The sequence below is a fragment of the Podarcis bocagei genome (assembly GCF_964188305.1).
Source record: "Podarcis bocagei genome assembly, chromosome: 8".
In the NCBI taxonomy this organism is placed as follows: Eukaryota; Metazoa; Chordata; class Lepidosauria; order Squamata; family Lacertidae; genus Podarcis; species Podarcis bocagei.
The window spans coordinates 65,485,422-65,505,384 of NC_138133.1; the positions used below are offsets into that span (position 1 = coordinate 65,485,422).

Below are 19,963 nucleotides of genomic sequence, written 5' to 3' on the forward strand. Positions count from 1 at the left end.
ACTACTATTTTTTTAGTACAAAAAGCAGGATAGGACTTAGCCTTTATATAATTCCACTGTCTGGTGCCACAGAGCTATAGCTGCTAGCAACAGCTATCGTTAACCTAGAAAGATATCACTTGGTTATAGAGAGTGGTATCAAGCTTTAGTCCTACTCAACAGACCCACCAAAATCAATGGACTTAAGTTGATTCATTTCAACAGGTCTACTCCCAAGTAGGACTGTTTTGTATACTTATGACTAAAGTTAAGACAATAAGATCAGCGGCTTACAGTCACATAATTAACTCTACACAGTTTAAAATCCACACCACCCTGAATCAATCTAGTTTATTTAGGAAGAGTTACAGTGATTGATGGAAAAAGATAAGGTGAGAAATGGGGGAAGGGCAGAGAGGGAAAAGGACAGGTCACGATAAAATTATTAAAACATACCGCTACTATTTATAAATACATCAGAAATGTTATAACACTAGAAAAAAATGGCACAATCCAACCAAAGTCAAGTCCCAATGATTTCAATGGAAGAGATTTAAGTATGTGCTTTTATAAAAGACTAGCCAGTATTTTAGATATATATATAATACACAGCGTACTTAACATTCACTAAGGGTTGATACAGAGGAATGTTTACTATGTGATGGTGGTTTGAAGGCTTACTGTAAGGTGTATGTAGCCATGAGGAGTCAGTAGTTTATAGTAGCCGACCAATGAGAATAGCCTTCCTCACCATTGCACATATCTAATCAGTTGCAGCCAAAGTGATCAAGTGAACTTCAGTCCTTCGGGAATCACAGCTATGGTGTCATAGGCAACATTTCCAAATTTGAAAAGTGACAGTGGTTTTGCCTCATTTTAGCAGTTCTCTCCTTTATAACTACAAAAGCTCAATGAACTATTGGTTTAAGTCATACAAAACTTGAAGTTTTCACATAAGTTTTCTGTTGAAAACAGCTTTACTTCCGAAATGAACTGATGGGTACACCAACTGTAAAAGATAAATTTTGATTACAGTCTATTGGCATTACAGATCCCATTTCCCTATATTTTTAGTGGTGAAAAAGACACATTCCTCATCTTCAGAAAGACCTATTGTTGCTTGCAGTAGGTAGTAAATAGTTTTTCTACAAGACAAAATGTCCCACCACCAAATTTAGTTAATGAAGAATATTCACAATAGATATTTAAGCAAGCTTAAGGGCAATCACAGCTCAGGACTAGACTCTGAGCAAGTATTTAAAAAGCTGGGAGCACACATATATGCGTAAAACTACAGAAGGGAAACTTCAGCTCACATGCCTCCCCATTTAGCCCATGACATGGTTTAGTCAAAACCACCCCCACCTGCCCATCACCAAATGCCATGTAACATCAGGCTTGAGAAAGGTAAACCAACTGTGCCAACTGAAACGGGAGAAACAGAAGCACACTTGTAAAATTCGGTTTCTTTCAATTTTGGAGCCTTTTTTTCCTGATTCCCTGCAGCAACAATACTTTGTATTGCTGTTTGTTTTTAAATTCACCTGCTATCAGTTTCTGTGCTCTTATTTAATTGTTCTTTGGCTGTTTTAATATACGGTATTTTGTATATTGCTTGTGACATATGTGCAGAATGTGATGCTAAAATAATAGTGCTGAATTCAAAAAGTACCAAATTACCAAAATGAAAAGAATCAAGCACACACTTGTTGCACTCTGCAAGCCTTGAGTTCAAAGCTGACAACAGAGTATAAGTTGATAGGGCAATTGACCTGTCTAAGTGGTACACAGAAGGTGGGAGAACTCTGGATTTGGCCCACCAACCAGGTCCAGTTCCGCCCCCTTGACATAAAATAATAAATGGATAACAGAACCATGAAATAAGAGAACACAAGCACTTGGAGTAGTAATAGCAGTTGATAAAAAAATGGGAGTATATCCATTAATTTGAGTCAGTTTCTCTACTTGTAATCTTGTAAGGCCCTTCCCATACCCTCCAGATTGCTCTTTAAACCCAGAAACGTTTAAAGATTTTTATAGCATTCCCCTACAGCAGCTCTCTGAAAAACTCCCAGCCACACCCCACTTTACTGTGTCATACCTATAGTTCTTGTATTCATGTCAGATTATGGGAATGACTTGAGTTACTGGGAAAGTATTGAAACACAAGAACATCTCAACAGATTATACAATATTTACCTTATCATAATTGATGCTCTGAAAAACTAAGAATTCCCAGGTGTGCAACATATTAGTAGGAACTATTCCTTGAGTAATTTGGAAGGAGCTTGCATAAATGGAACTAGGTTGCTCAAGCAAGAACGCTTGTACAAAGGGTATAGCCCACCCCCATTCTCCTGCTGGGTGATAGTGGCTAGGATGGGGTAACTGAGTGAAGGCAGCTTACATCAGAAGAGCTCTATTCAAATACTGTCTAATTACCCCCTTGCTCCACATCTCAGGCATTTTGTGCTGTCCCTGGACACTTGAGAAGCTATTCAGGAGTGTTGGGGGATATAGTGGGAAGAGGGGTAAGATCAGTGCTTTTTTCTGGGGTGACGCAGGGATACACATACCCCTAAACATTTTGTGAATCTAAGTTTGGCCTCATTGAGGGGCAGTATTTCAATACGAGTAGGAAAATGAGAGTACCCCTAAACATTTTTTTAGAAAAAAAGCACTGGGTAAGATAATGACTGCAGAACTAGATACCAACAGCAAGCTTCACCAATTACTTAATCTGTACTCCTTTTAACACAAAACAAGCTACTTAAATACTATCAAACACTTACTGGTTTTTCAAGTACAATGGGATGATCGGGAAGAAATTCTGGTTTCTTTTGTGCAAGTGAAACCTTTGAAAGCTTCAAGAGGAAATCTCTACTATATGTTATTCTCTCTGTCAATGCAAATTTTAAATGTTAAGTATTGTGCTGAAGAGTACATACATGATTGAAACAGCTCGTGAAAATTATAAATTAAACTATTTTTATAGTATTTATGATTCTTACCTCACTGGCAAGAGAGTATTTGTGAAAGCTGCATTGTAATAGATTGGGATTTCTACAGACTATGGGATACAGTGGTGCCTTGCAAGACGAAAATAATTTGTTCCGCGAGTCTTTTCGTCTTGCGATGTTTTTCATCTTGCGAAGCACGGTCCGTCGCAACTGCGCCTCTTCAAGCGGCTTTAAGAAAAAAGTGCAAGACGTTTTCGTCTTGCGAAGCAAGCCCATAGGGAAATTCGTTTAGCGAAGCAACGCAAAACCGAAAAACCCTTTCGTCTAGCGAGTTTTCCGTCTTGCGAGGCATTCGTCTTGCGGGGCACCACTGTACCCATTTATACATAGTTTTAAAGCTGAGAGTTTATAGCATTAATAATATTGAGAAGGGACAACCAGTTGAAACCTAGTTTAGCTCATTTACCTCTGACGTACAAAAAGCTGTCTTGCAATGAGATTTGTGTACTGAAGGAGCTCTTGAACACAAGTAAATCTCCATTTTACTCAGTCAAATCAATTCCAAAGTTTTATAAACTTTAAGTAATAGAACAAGACTAACATTGCAATCTGAGGTAAACTTTGTGTAAATATGCAAAGATGATTGCATGTTTCCTCAATGACTGCCTGAAGCCTCTTACTCAATCCTGAGACAATGTAAAAAGGCCCATCAAGACATGTCCCAAATTTAAAAATTGGCTTTTCAATAGTCCATACACCTCCAGTTTATTAGTATAGTTCAGTACTTCTACTCACAATGTTTACCTTTTGTGACTTCAGGTTTATGCTGCTCTGACAGTGTAGGAATCAGACTGTCATTTAAAACCAGCATTCCATTAGACTTGCACATCTAAAAACAAAGAATAAAATACTGATGCTTTACTGCAGTCTAGAATTCATCTTAGCTGTTCATGCAAATATAGTGATGAATACATAATTCTATTATGATGAATGCTTAATTCTATTAATTGGGGGGAAATTCAGAGTAGCAGTAGCAGGATTTGTGGTTGCAAAACCAATGAATCTTGTAGAACTTAAAGATTAACGAGTTTATTATGGCATAAATTTTCATGGACTGCAGTCCATGTCACCAGAAGCATGAAGTGTCACACATATGTATGTAAGTAGCTGGAAAAGGGAAATGAGATGTAAAAAGTAAGACTGTCACACTTTCTCACAGGCCTTGGGTGGTAGACCTGTACTTGTTTAGACAGCCACCCAACCTAAAACACCTACTCACCAGCAATACGTCATGTAACATGGACAGAGGAACAAGCCATGTGGCAAACCGAGATGCAAAGTCTGTCCACTTGTCCACCCTGCAAAATTATTACTGGAACTAGCGCCAGCATCAAAAGGTTCTTTCACCTTCGCATCTTCCAATGTTCAATCTGCCTGCAATGCATTTCTGCAGCCTCCAGAAAACAGGGGTTCTCAAACCTTCTACTGCTTGGGCTGAAATTTACTGATGCCCACCAGTCACAAAGTGCTGGTGCAGAGACAAAGCCAGAAAAAGACAAGAAAAAGACAGTTGACATAGATTATGCCGGCTACTAACATTTCCTACTGATTATTTAATCTCTAAAAACGGCTGAACTGCTTAATACAGCCAGCAGTGGCTCAGAGGGTGGGGACAGCAGCAATGTGAATTTTGTGCTCAGTTCTATGTTATTGTTTCCCAAATTATGGACTAATAGGCCAGATTTTAAAATAGAATAATAAACTGATGCAAATTTGACACCAGAAATGGCAAGACTCAAAAACTGTTTGCGGAAACTCGACCTACCAGACCCCTGTAACCTGAAGAAAAGAAGTTTCAAGGGAGACTAATGTGAAAATGCTGTATTACAATTTATCAAGATGTTAATTGTCATCACTTGTGGCTTGAATAGGGACAAAGGTACCATCAGCAAACTATGTGTGTCAGTTAGCATCCAAAGCAAAGATACCAAAGCCCAATTCAAAGTGCTGGTTTGACCTATAAACCTCTTTACTGCTTGGGTCCCCCAAGCAGTATTTTCAGCACCAATTAAGATATATCATTTTTCCCCCAAGCTTTTGATAGACTAAGATGATGTCATTTTGTTACTCATGCACTGCCAAAGCTTCCTGGGGCTGTTTGAGGGGGTTGTTTTTCTGTTTTTATTGCATAATGTATTGATATTTATGTTTTAAATGTGATTTAAGTTGCTTGCATACCTAACAAGCAACTAACAGATCTAATAAATACTAATAATAATAATATCGCTGTATTTTGAATGATCAGCAGCTATTTTGTAAGTAGCCATTGTTAATAACATAATAATCACTGTTGGTACTTTCTGTATTCCTCTATACCAGGCTTCCTCAACCTCGGCCCTCCAGATGTTTTGAGACTACAATTCCCATCTTCCCTGACCACTGGGATCATGGGAGTTGTAGGCCAAAAACATCTGGAGGGCTGAGGTTGAGGAAGCCTGTCCTATAAATTCAGTTTTACACCCACACTGCAAACAAGGTGTAAAGGTAAAGGGACCCCTGACCATTAGGTCCAGTCGTGACCGACTCTGGGGTTGCGGCGCTCATCTTGCTTTATTGGCCGAGGGAGCTGGCATACAGCTTCCGGGTCATGTGGCCAGCATGACCAAGCCGCTTCTGGCAAACCAGAGCAGTGCACGGAAACGCCGTTTACCTTCCTGCCGGAGCGGTACCTATTTATCTACTTGCACTCTGCCGTGCTTTCGAACTGCTAGGTTGGCAGGAGCAGGGAGCAACAGGAGCTCACCCCGTTGCGAGGATTCGAACCGCCAACCTTCTGATTGGCAAGTCCTAGGCTCTGTGGGTTTAACCCACAGCGCCACCCGCATACAAGGTGTAGGTGTGTATAAATGAATCCTGAAAGAGACCAGAGCAAGCTTGTCTGAAGTGCTGTTTGATGCTTATATAATTAGTGTGTGTGTCTTTGTGTACACATAGCCATTAAACTTCATGCACCCGATAAAGTGGAAGCTAGCCCATGAAAATTCAGACCACAGTAAAATTGCTTGCATTTAAGGGACGCGGGTGGCGCTGTGGGTAAAAGCCTCAGCGCCTAGGGCTTGCCGTTCGAAAGGTCGGCGGTTCGAATCCCCGCGGCGGGGTGCGCTCCCGCTGCTCGGTCCCAGCGCCTGCCAACCTAGCAGTTCGAAAGCACCCCCGGGTGCAAGTAGATAAATAGGGACCGCTTACCAGCGGGAAGGTAAACGGCGTTCCGTGTGCTGCGCTGGCTTGCCAGATGCAGCTTTGTCACGCTGGCCACGTGACCCGGAAGTGTCTCCGGACAGCGCTGGCCCCCGGCCAATAGAGTGAGATGGGCGCACAAACCCCAGAGTCTGTCAAGACTGGCCCGTTCGGGCAGGGGTACCTTTACCTTTAAGGTGTTACAAAATATAGCACATTTATTTTGTTAACATTTAAGGCCATCACAAAACCAAAACATACCCCTACCACAAAAAATGTGTCCTTAACTGTTATGTACAGTATCTGCCTGCCTACCAAGACCACAAACTTCAGATTTACACTGCTTCACTATCCCAAACAAACACAAAAATGGTACGTATACAGTCACTACATGTGATATTCGCACAGATACTTTAACAGGCATGCCACTTAAATGAAAATGAGGAAGTTAGTATTAACATTTTCTATCTTGTAATGGAGTCTTATCTATTGATCCATGAGCCTTTCTATGCTTGACTACTGTGTCAATGGTCATGCTTCATCTAAATGGGTTCCTTGACACAACTGCTTAAATATCAGGTCTCAAACTGCTTTATACATACCCAATTAATTTCCAGAGAAATACAAAGTAGACAACCTTCTGCATTTTAGATGCTTAGGTCTGCAACTCCCATCACCCATGACCATTTGTAATATTACCTCCGACTGATGGGAATCCAAAACATCTCTAGAGGGTACCAGGATAGGAAAGGCTGGGGGAGATTTCAAGGATTAGACTACTGAGTGTGTAAATGGAACTATTTACTACTGATTCTGTAGGCACAGCTACCAAAATCATCATCCCCCCACCATATTACTGTAAAAATAATTATTTCATTCAGCTTTATAATCTTAAGGCACATCATTAGTCTCGTCTCCCAAATTGAAAACTGAAGTTGAGACACAGTTATTATCTAGTTATATCAAACCTCAGTTGGGACATTTGTAGTAGCCCAGAATACAATGAATACTAATTATTTTGTATACTGGATGAATACTTACCGAACTAATTTCATTATGCAAACGTACAGAAGGGTTGCATGGAAACTTTGTCTGGAAAGTGAAAGTGGTTGCTGATACTGTGGGAAAGGATGTTGTAGAAATACTTTAATATGTTTACTTCTTTGTTAGTAAATTGAGCAACTTTCTTGCTCTAATCCAACTTCAAAAATGAAACACCCTGAATCCAGAGCAACAGTGTAATATTTAGTCCATACAAAACATACATGAAACCATCAATGTACACGATGATTTGTAAATATCTGAAGCTTACAATATAAAATACAGCACAGCTGATCATGTTTCGCCACTAGTAAGGTAACAGAAATTAAGGCAGGAGTAAACAATGGAAGAACTTGAATGCATTTTGGTTACTTGTTAAAACAGAGTACGAAGACTAAAGGGTTATGAAAAATGCTTTACAGAAAAGGTGGGTTTTGAGGAGAAATCTGAAGTAAGGTGACAAAATTAAGGTTGTATCAAGACAAAAGGGGCAACAAGGGAGAAAGGGCAATTGTGAAGGACAGGGAAATATTAATTTATATGAACAGACAGATAAGATGGCAGTGCCATAGTGGACTTAGGCTTTTTTATTTATGAAGAAATTTATATTGTGCTTTCTAAAAATAATAAATTCAAAGTAGTTCTTTAAAATAAAAATTCATATAGGCTTACATAAAATATAAAAGCAAGTCACTAAAATTATTACCACACAACTAAGAACAGGATAAAACAATTTAAGATAAAAACAGGGGAGATAAACTTCTTAACTAAAAGCCAAGCAAAGTTTTTTTTTTGGGGGGGGGGGGTTGTATTTTGAAAGCTCAGAAGCATGACATGAATGAAACAGTATTTTCTCCAGTCATGTTCCACAGCAACTGGTATTCAGAGGCATATAGTTTCTGATGCTAGAGGCAATATAGCCATGATTACTACTGCGTGTTGATAGCCTTGTCCCGCTTGAATTTATCCAATTCCTGTTAAAAGCTAGCCAAGTCTGTATCACATCTGATGAGAGCAAACTCCCTAGTTTAACTATGCACAATGTGAAGAAGTACTTTTTGTCTCTTCTGAATCTTCCATTCAGCTTTATTGAATGAGTGGGTTCTAGTATTGAGAAATGGAGAAAAAAAATTATCCCCATCCACTTTCTCTACATCATGCATAATCTTATACCACATCTCCACTTACTCCTTTTTCCCAAACTAAAAAGCCTCAAATGTTTGCTTTCCTCATAGGGGAGTTTCTCCAGTCCCTTGATAATTTTGGTTGCTCATTTCTGAACCTTTTTCAGCTCTACAATATCCTTGAAGTGTGGACACCAGAAGTGTGCACAATATTCCAAGTGTGGTTGCACCACAATTTGTATAAAGACATAATATTTTCAATTCCTTTATGACCCCCAACATGTCATTCTTCCCCCCCCCCCAAAGCTGCTGTACACTGGTTTGACATTTTCATTGAGCTATCCACCATAGCCAAGATTTCTTTCCTGGTCAGTCACCACCAGTTCAGAACCCCTTGGTGTACATGCAAAGTTAGGAAAAAATTTTTTTGCCAGAAAAGGACAGTTGCAGTAGTAAATGCAAGGGGTGACCAGGAAATGAACCAGAGTTTTCACAAACAGAACAGAGAGGAAGGGCTGTATTTCTCTGCAGTGTTATTAAGAGAAAAGCAGCATTACTTGCCAACAGACCAAATGTGAAGAGTAAAGAAATATAACTTTATGTATGTATAACAGAGGATGGTAATGTTGTCAATGAATATGGCAAAAATATAAGCAGGGCGGGTTGGTTATTTTTACAGCATAGTTCTGCAGATGTCTGCTCAGAATTAAGCCCCACTATATCTAATGGAACTTTATCTCAGGGAATATTCAGAAGAACCTTGCTTTGCATGACTTGTAATGGAGGGCTGCGATTAAATGCCAAAACAGCTAGTGCCATCAACTCTAGATATCAGTCAGAGAATATTTTGTACTATTTGTAATAGTGTCTTGGCATAATGATAATAGATAAATGCAATAAATACATATGGGCACATAAAAACTAGTAATGCTATCTCTTAGTGTTAAACTATTATAAATGCCACTGGTGACAATGGCAGCTTCCCTGCGTTCTCAGCCTTGATGCCCATCTTTCTACTTCTTTACCTCATCTAAAAGAACTTCAGAAATTCACCCCCCCTCTCTCTCTCTCACACACACACACACACACACACAGAAACTATTGTTAGGACTGTGGCACAGAAGGAAAGGCTTAAAATTCCCTCCCTTTATTCTGATCTCTCCTCTAATTGCTATTTAATATAGTTTGGTACTCTATTTCCAAGTATGCACTCCAAAATCATCAAGATGCTTACCATGGGACGAGAGATGGCGTGCAGGTCTTGCTGGCTGGAGGGGCTTACCAATCATTCCTTTTGTTTCCATTATTTTAAACACTTTGAGGAGCCATACTGTAAAAGACAAGGTACATGTACATGCAAATAACTATAGAACATCCAGAAATTAAGAAGCTTAACATGCATTTAGTAGCCTTGCAACTTTAAGGTTGTCCACCTGCTGTAGCACACTCTCTAGCATCGCACATCAAACCCTTAACCCTGTTCCCTATCTTTGAACTTTCTTGTCTCATCCTTAAAAAGAACAAAAAGAAGCTAAATTCCTAATAATTCCTAATGTTATGCAATATTTCAGTTACACCCTAAACGTGAACTTAGCAGCTGTATCTTTCAACTAAATATATAACAGGTTTAGCCTCTCTTGTTTAATAAGCAAGAGTAAAAGGTAAAGGGAAGCTCTGGCGGGATGGTAAATGCCGTTTCCGTGCGCTGCTCTGGTTCACCAGAGTTGGTTTAGTCAAGCAAGAGTAGTGGCCTATTAATCCTGATTTGATTGGGAATGTTCGCTATGGCTAAAACAGTAAACTATTTCCCAATCTACTATTAGCATATTATGAACTGTTATGCACTCTTTGAAGTTACGGCTATTTTCTTGAGGGAGGCACTAAAGCGGACAACATCGTAGGAGTCATATTTTTCATGTCATTGTAAACTGATTTACAGTGCAATCCTAAACATGTTTATTTAGAAGTATGCCTGATTTAGTTCAGTGGGACTTGTTCCTAGGTAAACAAGTACAGGACTGCAGTTTTAGTGTATTTGTTTTCTACAGTGATTTTTTTAAAATTATTTTATTTTATTTTATTAGACATTCATTCAAATATTAATACACATACATTTACAACCATAATATCATCATAATAACAACAACAAAAAAGGATAAAAGGAAGAGAAGAAAAACGAAAGAAAAAAGTTAAGGTAAGAAATAAGTACATAAAACAGGTGGATGAAAATACACCTTTGTGACTTCCCTCCACCAGTGCTCGTCATTTTTTCATTCAAGTTCTTATTTATATTGCAAATCATGTATTTCTTTTAGTATACTATATTATATTATATTATCAAGATGGCTTTACGAGCTTAGTCTAAACATATCAGCATGTTATCTTTAGAGCAGTGTTTACTCATATACTCTTCAAACCATAACCATTGTGACCTTAATTTCTGATGTGTTTGATATCTTATTGCCACAGTTAATTTTGCCAGTTCTATAAATTCTGTTAATTTAGATAGCCAATTCTCTTCTGTGGATATATAATTTCCTTTCCAGTTCTTTGCAAGGAGTAACCTGGCTGCTGCAGTTGCATAAAAGATTTTTTTCCCTGTCTTGTGGTATCTCATATCCTACTACTCAGTAAGAATGACTCGGTTTTCCCCCCTAAAGATATCCTGAGCATCTTTTTTAGTTCATCGTGAATGCAGCCCCAGAATTTTTTTTACTTTTTTGCAGATTGGATTTGGTCTTATATATTTTATATATATTTAAGAGTCATATGCCACCTACAGAACATCTTCATGATATTCTCTTTTACAGAATAGCAGGCAGTGAATATTCTATTGAATCTTCTATCAATTTTCAATAACCTTTCCCACTGGTCTAATTGTACTACATGTCCGATATTTTGAACCCATTTGATCTGTGCTTCTTTTGTTTATCTTTTAAGTCCCACTCTAATAATAGATTGTATACTTTAGATAATAATTTTTTATTATTTCCTAATAATACTTTTTGCAACTTTGATTCTCCCTTCCCAAAGCCTAATTTTTTATCCGAGGAAAAAACATTGGTGATATTGAAGCCAGTCTGTGAGATGGTGCCTTATTTCTTTGAATGTTTTCAGCTTTTGTTGGCCTTGTTCTTCCTTTACTAATTGGCTTTACGTTGCCCAATTCCCTCTTATACAATATTTACTTTTTTGACTGAGAAGGCTTCTAATGGTGATAGCCACCATGGTGTATACAGTTCCAATAAGGGTTGATAAGTTCTCCATACCTTGTACAATGTGCTTCTGAAGATGTGATTTGTGATGCCTTTGTGAACTTTTACTTTGTTGTATCCTAGGTAGGCATGTAGTGATTTTATTGGCCTTGAGAATGCCAATGGATATGTGCAAATTAAATAAACCCTAATCATCAAAGTCAGCTGTTGCTGGATACTATCTTCCATTTTGGTTTTTAGCCATTTAAAATATTTTGTAAAAGAAGAAACTACTTCCTTTTCACATTTATCAATCTATAAGCTTTAGTTACATGTATTTATTTGAACATGTCTTAGCAGTCAGAGTTATCATGAAATAATGATTATTATAACTGAATATGTTAATTACTTTTTCTCCCAACCTAAATAGACCTCAGCTATTTTTGGGTTTGTCTGTTTGAAAGCAAAATTCTAATAATAGCAGCCAGATACTGCAGATTGCTACTGTCATAATGAAGCAGGTAGTCAACTCCTCCACTTTTAATAATAATAATTTAATAATAATTTATTATTTGTACCCTGCCCATCTGGCTAGGTTTCCCCAGCCACTCTGGGAGGCTTCCAACAAAGATTAACAGTACATTAATACAAATACATTTTACAACTTTCTGTGTCTAAAATGTAACATGGGCAGTGATGTTTTCCAGTGCTTTTCTGGGGTAAGTTTCCATTTCATAAATTCATGGAAACCGTTCCAATTCAAGATTTTCCAGACAACCCACATCACTAGGCATGGGAATCATTCTTGTGCCTGGGCAGCATGTTTCTTTTCAGGGGTGTTTTTTTTTAAAAAAAATACAAGTACTGACAAAGAGTGAGGGTGTCAGCTGCAATACCTGTGTGCATTATGAGAAAATAAGGAATTCAGGATTATTGGTTTTGGTATACAAACGTATGTAGCTTTACCTAATCAAATCAGATATGATTAATTTACTCAAATGATTTAACCACATGGCCACCCTATCCGCTTCCTAACCCATCAAAAGAAAGCACACACATATATTAGATACAGGGCCCCTACTTCCTGCTGGACCGTTCAGAGAAACCAAATGGTCTTGGGTCCCAGTAAAAACTCCCTGGACAGTATGCTGCTGAACTTTAAAGTGACAGATTTAATTTTCAGCGACCTATTTGCCCGTCTGCTATACACCGTCTGCTATATTCGAAACAATACCAAGAAATACTCTTTTTTTAAAAGGCGCCTTGGCAAAGAAGTGCGAGGGGCGGAGTCCCGCTTTGGTTGCATCCACACACCAGAACTCCAAAATAAATAAATAAATTTAAATTTAAAAAATCCCTGAGATTCAGGAGACCGCTTAAAAGGAAAGAGTCCAAGGGCAGCCTCGACGGGGCAGGGGGCCAAATACTGAAATGGAAAACCGATATGGTGAACCCGGGGTGGTGGGGTCGCGTTTTCAGGCCTCCATAAAATTTCGCTTTTCCTTCATCTCGCTGAGGCTCTTAAGAGTTAGTGCTTGTTTCGTTTTGATTTTAAATATTTATACCCCGCCTTTTTCCCCTCAGGGGACTCAAGGCGGCTTTCAGGCCTCGCTCTCCCATGACAACGAGCTCCCCTTGCGAGGGACGCTCCCAATTTCCACCTTGGCGAACAAACGACGACGACTCCTCCCTCTCCAAATATCCCCTCCTTACCATTTACCGCGAACTCCGACGAATTAAAGGCTCGGCAGCTTTCGGCGTCCCGCTCCAACCACAACTGACAAGGCCCACCCGTCGCCGCCTTCACACTTTTAGAAGCGCGAAGTGGGCGGGGCCGCCTACGAAAGTGGGTGGAGCCAGGGCCGGAACTCTCTCCCCTGGCTAAGCAACTAACGGTCTCCCCGCGTGCAGCTAAGCATTCCGAAGCTGGCGCGCGCTCTCGCGCCTGCGCTGTGCAGGCGGCGGAGGCCGTTGGCGTCACGTGCTCGGTCGCTCGAGCCACCCGGGGTTGACAGACTTGGCTGGAAGGGAAAGGCGCGCCTTCAATCTCTGGACCTAGGTGGGTTTTTGTTTTTTAAAGGGGAAGGGTCCCCCATTATTTTTTTGGAGCATCCTGGAGTTGGAACTGGTAAGGAGCTGCTCGACATTTGGTTGTGGACACCTTGAAGGTTTTGAAGCAGAGGTTGGATGCGATGGCCTTCTGTCATGGATGCTTTAGCTGAAATTCCTTCATTGCAGGGGGTTGGACTAGATGACCCATGGGGTCCCTTCTGGCTCTACAGTTCTATGATTCTAGGAAGAGCCTGTCCGGGCCAAGTTCTAACTTGAGCAGTCCCGTCTCGGTTGTTTTTGGTTTTGCAGAGTATCCTGCTTGTCAAAGCGCATTGCTGCTATGTCCCACATCCTAACAGCGTCATAAATCTGGTTATGTGCCCTCAGTCTTTATTTATTTAGGTACCACTGCGGCAGGAAGGTAAACAGCGTCTCCGTGCACTCTGGTTTCTGTCACAGTGTCCCGTTGAGCCCCTAAAGATAGTGGAGAGAACATTCCACAAATGGGTAAAGGTAAAGGGACCCCTGACCATTAGGTCCAGTTGTGACTGGCTCTGGGGTTGCGGCGCTTATCTCGCTTTATTGGCATACAGCTTCCGGGTCATGTGGCCAGCATGACTAAGCCGCTTCTGGCAAACCAGAGCAGCGCACGGAAACGCCGTTCACCTTCCCGCCGGAGCGGTACCTATTTATCTACTTGCACTTTGAGATGCTTTCGAACTGCTAGGTTGGCAGGAGCAGGGACCGAGCAACGGGAGCACACCCTGTCGTGGGGATTCGAACCGCCAACCTTCTGATCGGTAAGTCCTAGGCTCTGTGGTTTAACCCACAGCGCCACCCGCGTCCCTTTCCACAAACGGGGAGCCACCACTAAAAAGGCGTGTTCTGGTGTTGCCGCCTTCTGGGTTTCTCCTGGACAAGGCACATGAAGAAGGGCACAGTCCTGAAATCTATTTCAGGAGCTACTGGGGCTGAAGTTGCTTATGAATCAATCCCACTGGGTAGGACTTGGGTGCTGTGCTCAGGTCCCGCCTGTGGTTTCTGTTTGGCCAATGTGAGAATTGAGCAGTATATAAAATTTATGAAATAAGTAAAGTAACAGGGTGCTGAACGAGATAGAGACCATTGCACTGCTTGAGCAGGCTCTTACGTTCTTAGCTAATGTGTAGAACTATGGTACACATCTACTGTATAGAATGGAAAGTGGGTGGAGTCATGTTTCCCATTTTGCTGCTTGAGCTTATGTATGCATAAATCCTGCAGCATTCAATGGATCTTCTGCTCAGGTAAGCGTGCATAGGATTACAACCTAACAATGGAATTTTGTTTAGTTTTGTGGGACTTACTCTCAGGTAAGTGTGTATTGGTTTGGAGCTGCAAGCCTATGCACACTTACATTGTGCCTTAATGACCACAGTGTGATTGCACTCTTGGAGACTAAATGTAGAAAGGATGGGGAATGAAAAGGTTGAAAAAACTGCTTAAAGCAATGAAAATGAAGATACGTTTTTATTAGACATTTAAATTCAGGTCAGGATGAAGCTGCATATGAATTAAACTTACATGGAACAACTTAGACTGGAGTTTTTGACCCCAACTTTTCCAGGTTATGCTTTTCCTTTTACCGTATTTTTCGCACCATAGGGCGCACCGGACCATAGGGCGCACCCAGTTTTTAGGGGGGGGAAATCAAGAAAAAAATCTTTTCCCCCCCCCCAGGCCCAGAGAGCAGCGGAGGGGTTGCTCGCAGCTATGGAGCAAGCCAAGTTTTGGCTTCCCCTTTAGCCCCATGCAGCCTCTCCTTGCCGGGAGACGCTGCGCAGGGCTAAAGAAGCCATAGCCCCGTGCAGCCTCTCCTTGCGGAGGGGTTGCGCGCAGCTATGGAAGAAGGCAAGGCAGCGAGCGGGATGGATCCCGCTCGCTGTTTTGCCTTCCCCTTTAGCCCCGCGCAGCATCTCCTTGCCGGGAGACGCTGCGCAGGGCTTTCCTGGCTAGGGAAGAAGGCAAGGCAGCGAGCGGGGTGGATCCCGCTCGCTGTTTTGCCTTCCCCTTTAGCCCCGCGCAGCGTCTCCTTGCCGGGAGACGCTGCGCAGGGCTTTCCTGGCTATGGAAGAAGGCAAGGCAGCGAGCGGAGTGGATCCCGCTCGCTGTTTTGCCTTCCCCTTTAGCCCCGCGCAGCGTCTCCTTGCCGGGAGACGCTGCGCAGGGCTTTCCTGGCTAGGGAAGAAGGCAAGGCAGCGAGCGGGGTGGATCCCGCTCGCTGTTTTGCCTTCCCCTTTAGCCCCGCGCAGCGTCTCCTTGCCGGGAGACGCTGCGCAGGGCTTTCCTGGCTAGGGAAGAAGGCAAGGCAGCGAGCGGGGTGGATCCCGCTCGCTGTTTTGCCTTCCCCTTTAGCCCCGCGCAGCGTCTCCTTGCCGGGAGACGCTGCGCAGGGCTTTCCTGGCTAGGGAAGAAGGCAAGGCAGCGAGCGGGGTGGATCCCGCTCGCTGTTTTGCCTTCCCCTTTAGCCCCGCGCAGCGTCTCCTTGCCGGGAGACGCTGCGCAGGGCTTTCCTGGCTAGGGAAGAAGGCAAGGCAGCGAGCGGGGTGGATCCCGCTCGCTGTTTTGCCTTCCCCTTTAGCCCCGCGCAGCGTCTCCTTGCCGGGAGACGCTGCGCAGGGCTTTCCTGGCTAGGGAAGAAGGCAAGGCAGCGAGCGGGGTGGATCCCGCTCGCTGTTTTGCCTTCCCCTTTAGCCCCGCGCAGCGTCTCCTTGCCGGGAGACGCTGCGCAGGGCTTTCCTGGCTATGGAAGAAGGCAAGGCAGCGAGCGGAGTGGATCCCGCTCGCTGTTTTGCCTTCCCCTTTAGCCCCGCGCAGCGTCTCCTTGCCGGGAGACGCTGCGCAGGGCTTTCCTGGCTAGGGAAGAAGGCAAGGCAGCGAGCGGGGTGGATCCCGCTCGCTGTTTTGCCTTCCCCTTTAGCCCCGCGCAGCGTCTCCTTGCCGGGAGACGCTGCGCAGGGCTTTCCTGGCTAGGGAAGAAGGCAAGGCAGCGAGCGGGGTGGATCCCGCTCGCTGTTTTGCCTTCCCCTTTAGCCCCGCGCAGCGTCTCCTTGCCGGGAGACGCTGCGCAGGGCTTTCCTGGCTAGGGAAGAAGGCAAGGCAGCGAGCGGGGTGGATCCCGCTCGCTGTTTTGCCTTCCCCTTTAGCCCCGCGCAGCATCTCCTTGCCGGGAGACGCTGCGCAGGGCTTTCCTGGCTATGGAAGAAGGCAAGGCAGCGAGCGGAGTGGATCCCGCTCGCTGTTTTGCCTTCCCCTTTAGCCCCGCGCAGCGTCTCCTTGCCGGGAGACGCTGCGCAGGGCTTTCCTGGCTAGGGAAGAAGGCAAGGCAGCGAGCGGGGTGGATCCCGCTCGCTGTTTTGCCTTCCCCTTTAGCCCCGCGCAGCGTCTCCTTGCCGGGAGACGCTGCGCAGGGCTTTCCTGGCTAGGGAAGAAGGCAAGGCAGCGAGCAGGGTGGATCCCGCTCGCTGTTTTGCCTTCCCCTTTAGCCCCGCGCAGCGTCTCCTTGCCGGGAGACGCTGCGCAGGGCTTTCCTGGCTAGGGAAGAAGGCAAGGCAGCGAGCGGGGTGGATCCCGCTCGCTGTTTTGCCTTCCCCTTTAGCCCCGCGCAGCGTCTCCTTGCCGGGAGACGCTGCGCAGGGCTTTCCTGGCTAGGGAAGAAGGCAAGGCAGCGAGCGGGGTGGATCCCGCTCGCTGTTTTGCCTTCCCCTTTAGCCCCGCGCAGCGTCTCCTTGCCGGGAGACGCTGCGCAGGGCTTTCCTGGCTAGGGAAGAAGGCAAGGCAGCGAGCGGGGTGGATCCCGCTCGCTGTTTTGCCTTCCCCTTTAGCCCCGCGCAGCGTCTCCTTGCCGGGAGACGCTGCGCAGGGCTTTCCTGGCTTCTCTGGGAGGTGGGGGGATTCCCCCACCTCCCGCAAAACCAGCAGAAGCCGCGCGCACTTTAAAAGGGCTGCACGGCTTCTCCTGGCTTTCCTGGGAGGTGGGAGAAGGGACTGATGCGGCCAGTCCCTTCTCCCTCCTGTGGAAAAGCCCGCAAGAGCGCACGGAGCTTGTGTGCGGCTCTTGGGGGCTTTTCCCACCTGCCTCCCCCCCCTGCATTCGCTCCATAGGACGCACACACATTTTCCCTTGCTTTTTAGGAGGGAAAAAGTGCGTCCTATGGTGCGAAAAATACGGTAAGTGCTTCAGCAAAATCAGTCCATTGTCTGTTTTGGACAATACTGTGTGCTGGCAGTAACTCCAGGCTCCGCAGCAGGCATCTTTCTCAACACCTGTTGTCACAAATAATTTAAGTGGAAATAAAAGGGATTGAACCTGGAATCTTTTGTATGAAAAGAGTTGCCATCTTCTGTTTTTAGAAATTTTTACATCTTCCGTTGTGTGGCCCTGGTCTCATGCATTGTTGCTTTCGTCCAGGGGGAGAAACGAGAGCTTGGATGGCCATTTGTTGGGAATTGTTTAGCTGTGATTCCTGAATTGCAGGGGATTGGTCTAGATGATCTGTACCTTCTAACTACAATTCTGTAGACTCCTTCACATTCTGCTCAGTGTATATCACTGGCAGCAAGCTACACTCTGACCCTATGCTATTATTCAAGGGCTTTTATGGTCCCTTCAGGGTCCTTAATTCTTAAATCATAAACTGTCTTATATACAGTTAACCTTCAGTGCCCACCAGCCATGAGAGAGAGGCCTTTCATGATGAAAATATCACAGAAACTCTGGTGGTCTACATTTTCTTCATAGTGTAACCTTGCTTATTTCACACATGCACTTGAGAACTTAAAAGATTTTACAAAAAAAACCTGAAGTCCATTATGACTTTGGCAATGAGAAAATAGTCTTATCATAAGGTTGAAATACTATAATACAGTGCCAATTTTACAACTGGCTGTTCCATTGCCCTTATAGATTTTTCATTTCAAGCCTCAAGGTTGATAATGTTTCCTCATTTTACGAAGGTCTTGGAGGTATTCCAGATGAAACCTACTTTTAGAATGTCCTTTTCCTTAACATCCTCAAGTTCCTTTCAGTTGTTATTCTGGTCACAATAAACAAATTTTTGGTGATGTTATTTCTTTGTATATTTGGTCAAAACAAAGCATTGTTAATATTTTTAAAATTTGTGTCAAAAAACTTGATGTGTTGATTTTAAATCCTATGACATCTAGACCCACTTAGTGTGTAGTATTATTTTTAAAAGATCAAAAATAGAAATGCAATAGCACTCTCTCCAGGAATAATACATATAAAGCAAAACTTTAAAAAAAATGTCGCTTAAAGACCTGGGTAAATGAAAAAGACCTTCAACTGCTCCCAGAAAAAACTTCAGCACGTAGTAGCCATATTTTGTAGTAGCTGAAGTTTCTGTGCAGCCTTCACGGAAAGCAGCATATACAGTGCACTAGAGTAGTGGGCTCTTATAAGAGCATTGTTTCATCAAGACACACCTATTACCATTTCCTGTATAAAATACACATGTATGAACTAAAATGTTGCAGTGAAAAAGACTTGTTTGTGGTTAAGTGGCAATCATAACCAAACTAACCTAGGAGTAAGCCCCATTGAATTGAATGTGATTTACTTCCGAGGGCCTGCATTGGTGATTAATGGGTTAAACTATCCTGCCTCATGGGATTAGTCACTGTACCCCATGGAAGAAAGATTACCCCCTCTTGTTCTTCACAGTGTCTTTCCTATGAATCCCAAATCACTGGCTACTGGCTTACAAGTTCAATGAATCCACCACAGAGGTTCCCCAATGACAATCCAAAAATAATAGCTTTGAATAATAATCTTTATTAGTGTATTTTAAAAGGTACATGGTAATCCTGAGCTACTGCTTTTGTACATTTAACATTATACAAAGACTTTCATTTACAGTTTGAAGGATACATTTATTGTGCTCCAAATCCTTACCCAAGCATCACTTTGCCCCCAAACAGGAATATAGATCATTGAAAATATTATGCACAACCCTGGAACATTCACGTTTATCTAACCTCAACTCCCATTATCTAAGGACTACTTTAATCTAAAGGGCTCAGGGTATTCCTTCAGAATTTTAAAAAACACTTTGTGTAAAACTTCAAAGATGGGCAGTGCAATAACTGGTCCCCATAATTTATTTGTGACCTCAAGAAAATCATCTTTAGTTGTTGTATTGTTCAACTAGTTTTCAGTGTTATACTAACCAGCTATACATCTATGGAATGATCAGAGTAACTGTTTACTCTATTTCATTTCCTATTAGTTAGTGTAAAGCTATATTTCCCTTTGCAGTGACTGGAAAATTATTTTCCTATTATGGAAAATAAATCACAATCCAAGCAAACAGAGGTA

The 19,963-nt window shown here is 42.9% G+C and overlaps 1 protein-coding gene and 1 long non-coding RNA gene across 5 annotated transcripts in view; one reads left to right on the forward strand and one right to left on the reverse strand.

Moving 5' to 3' along the window:
- Positions 1-316: 316 nt before the first annotated feature.
- LOC308593069 (uncharacterized protein C8orf88) lies at positions 317-13,417 on the reverse strand. Of its 2 annotated transcripts, none has more exons than XM_081205296.1 (6): positions 13,249-13,417; positions 9,576-9,671; positions 7,218-7,294; positions 3,744-3,828; positions 2,772-2,878; positions 317-988 (listed from the first exon to the last, which is right to left on the reverse strand). In XM_081205296.1, exons 2-6 carry the CDS (start codon positions 9,643-9,645, stop codon positions 929-931), a joined length of 399 nt encoding a protein of 132 aa, XP_081061422.1. In that variant the 5' UTR covers positions 9,646-9,671; positions 13,249-13,417; the 3' UTR covers positions 317-928. The 2 variants fall into 2 exon arrangements, with proteins under 2 accessions (XP_081061422.1, XP_081061423.1); XM_081205297.1 differs by lacking the exon at positions 317-988 and adding an exon at positions 999-1,124.
- A 59-nt stretch (positions 13,418-13,476) lies between these two features.
- LOC308593107 overlaps positions 13,477-19,963 on the forward strand; it is a 34,865-nt gene continuing 28,378 nt past the window's right edge. Inside the window, exon 1 of one of the 3 annotated variants that reach the window (XR_014010721.1) lies at positions 13,477-13,594. This is a non-coding gene — a long non-coding RNA (uncharacterized lncRNA). The remainder of the gene's footprint in view (positions 13,595-19,963) is intronic. The other 2 variants (XR_014010722.1, XR_014010723.1) reach the window with 2 other exon arrangements.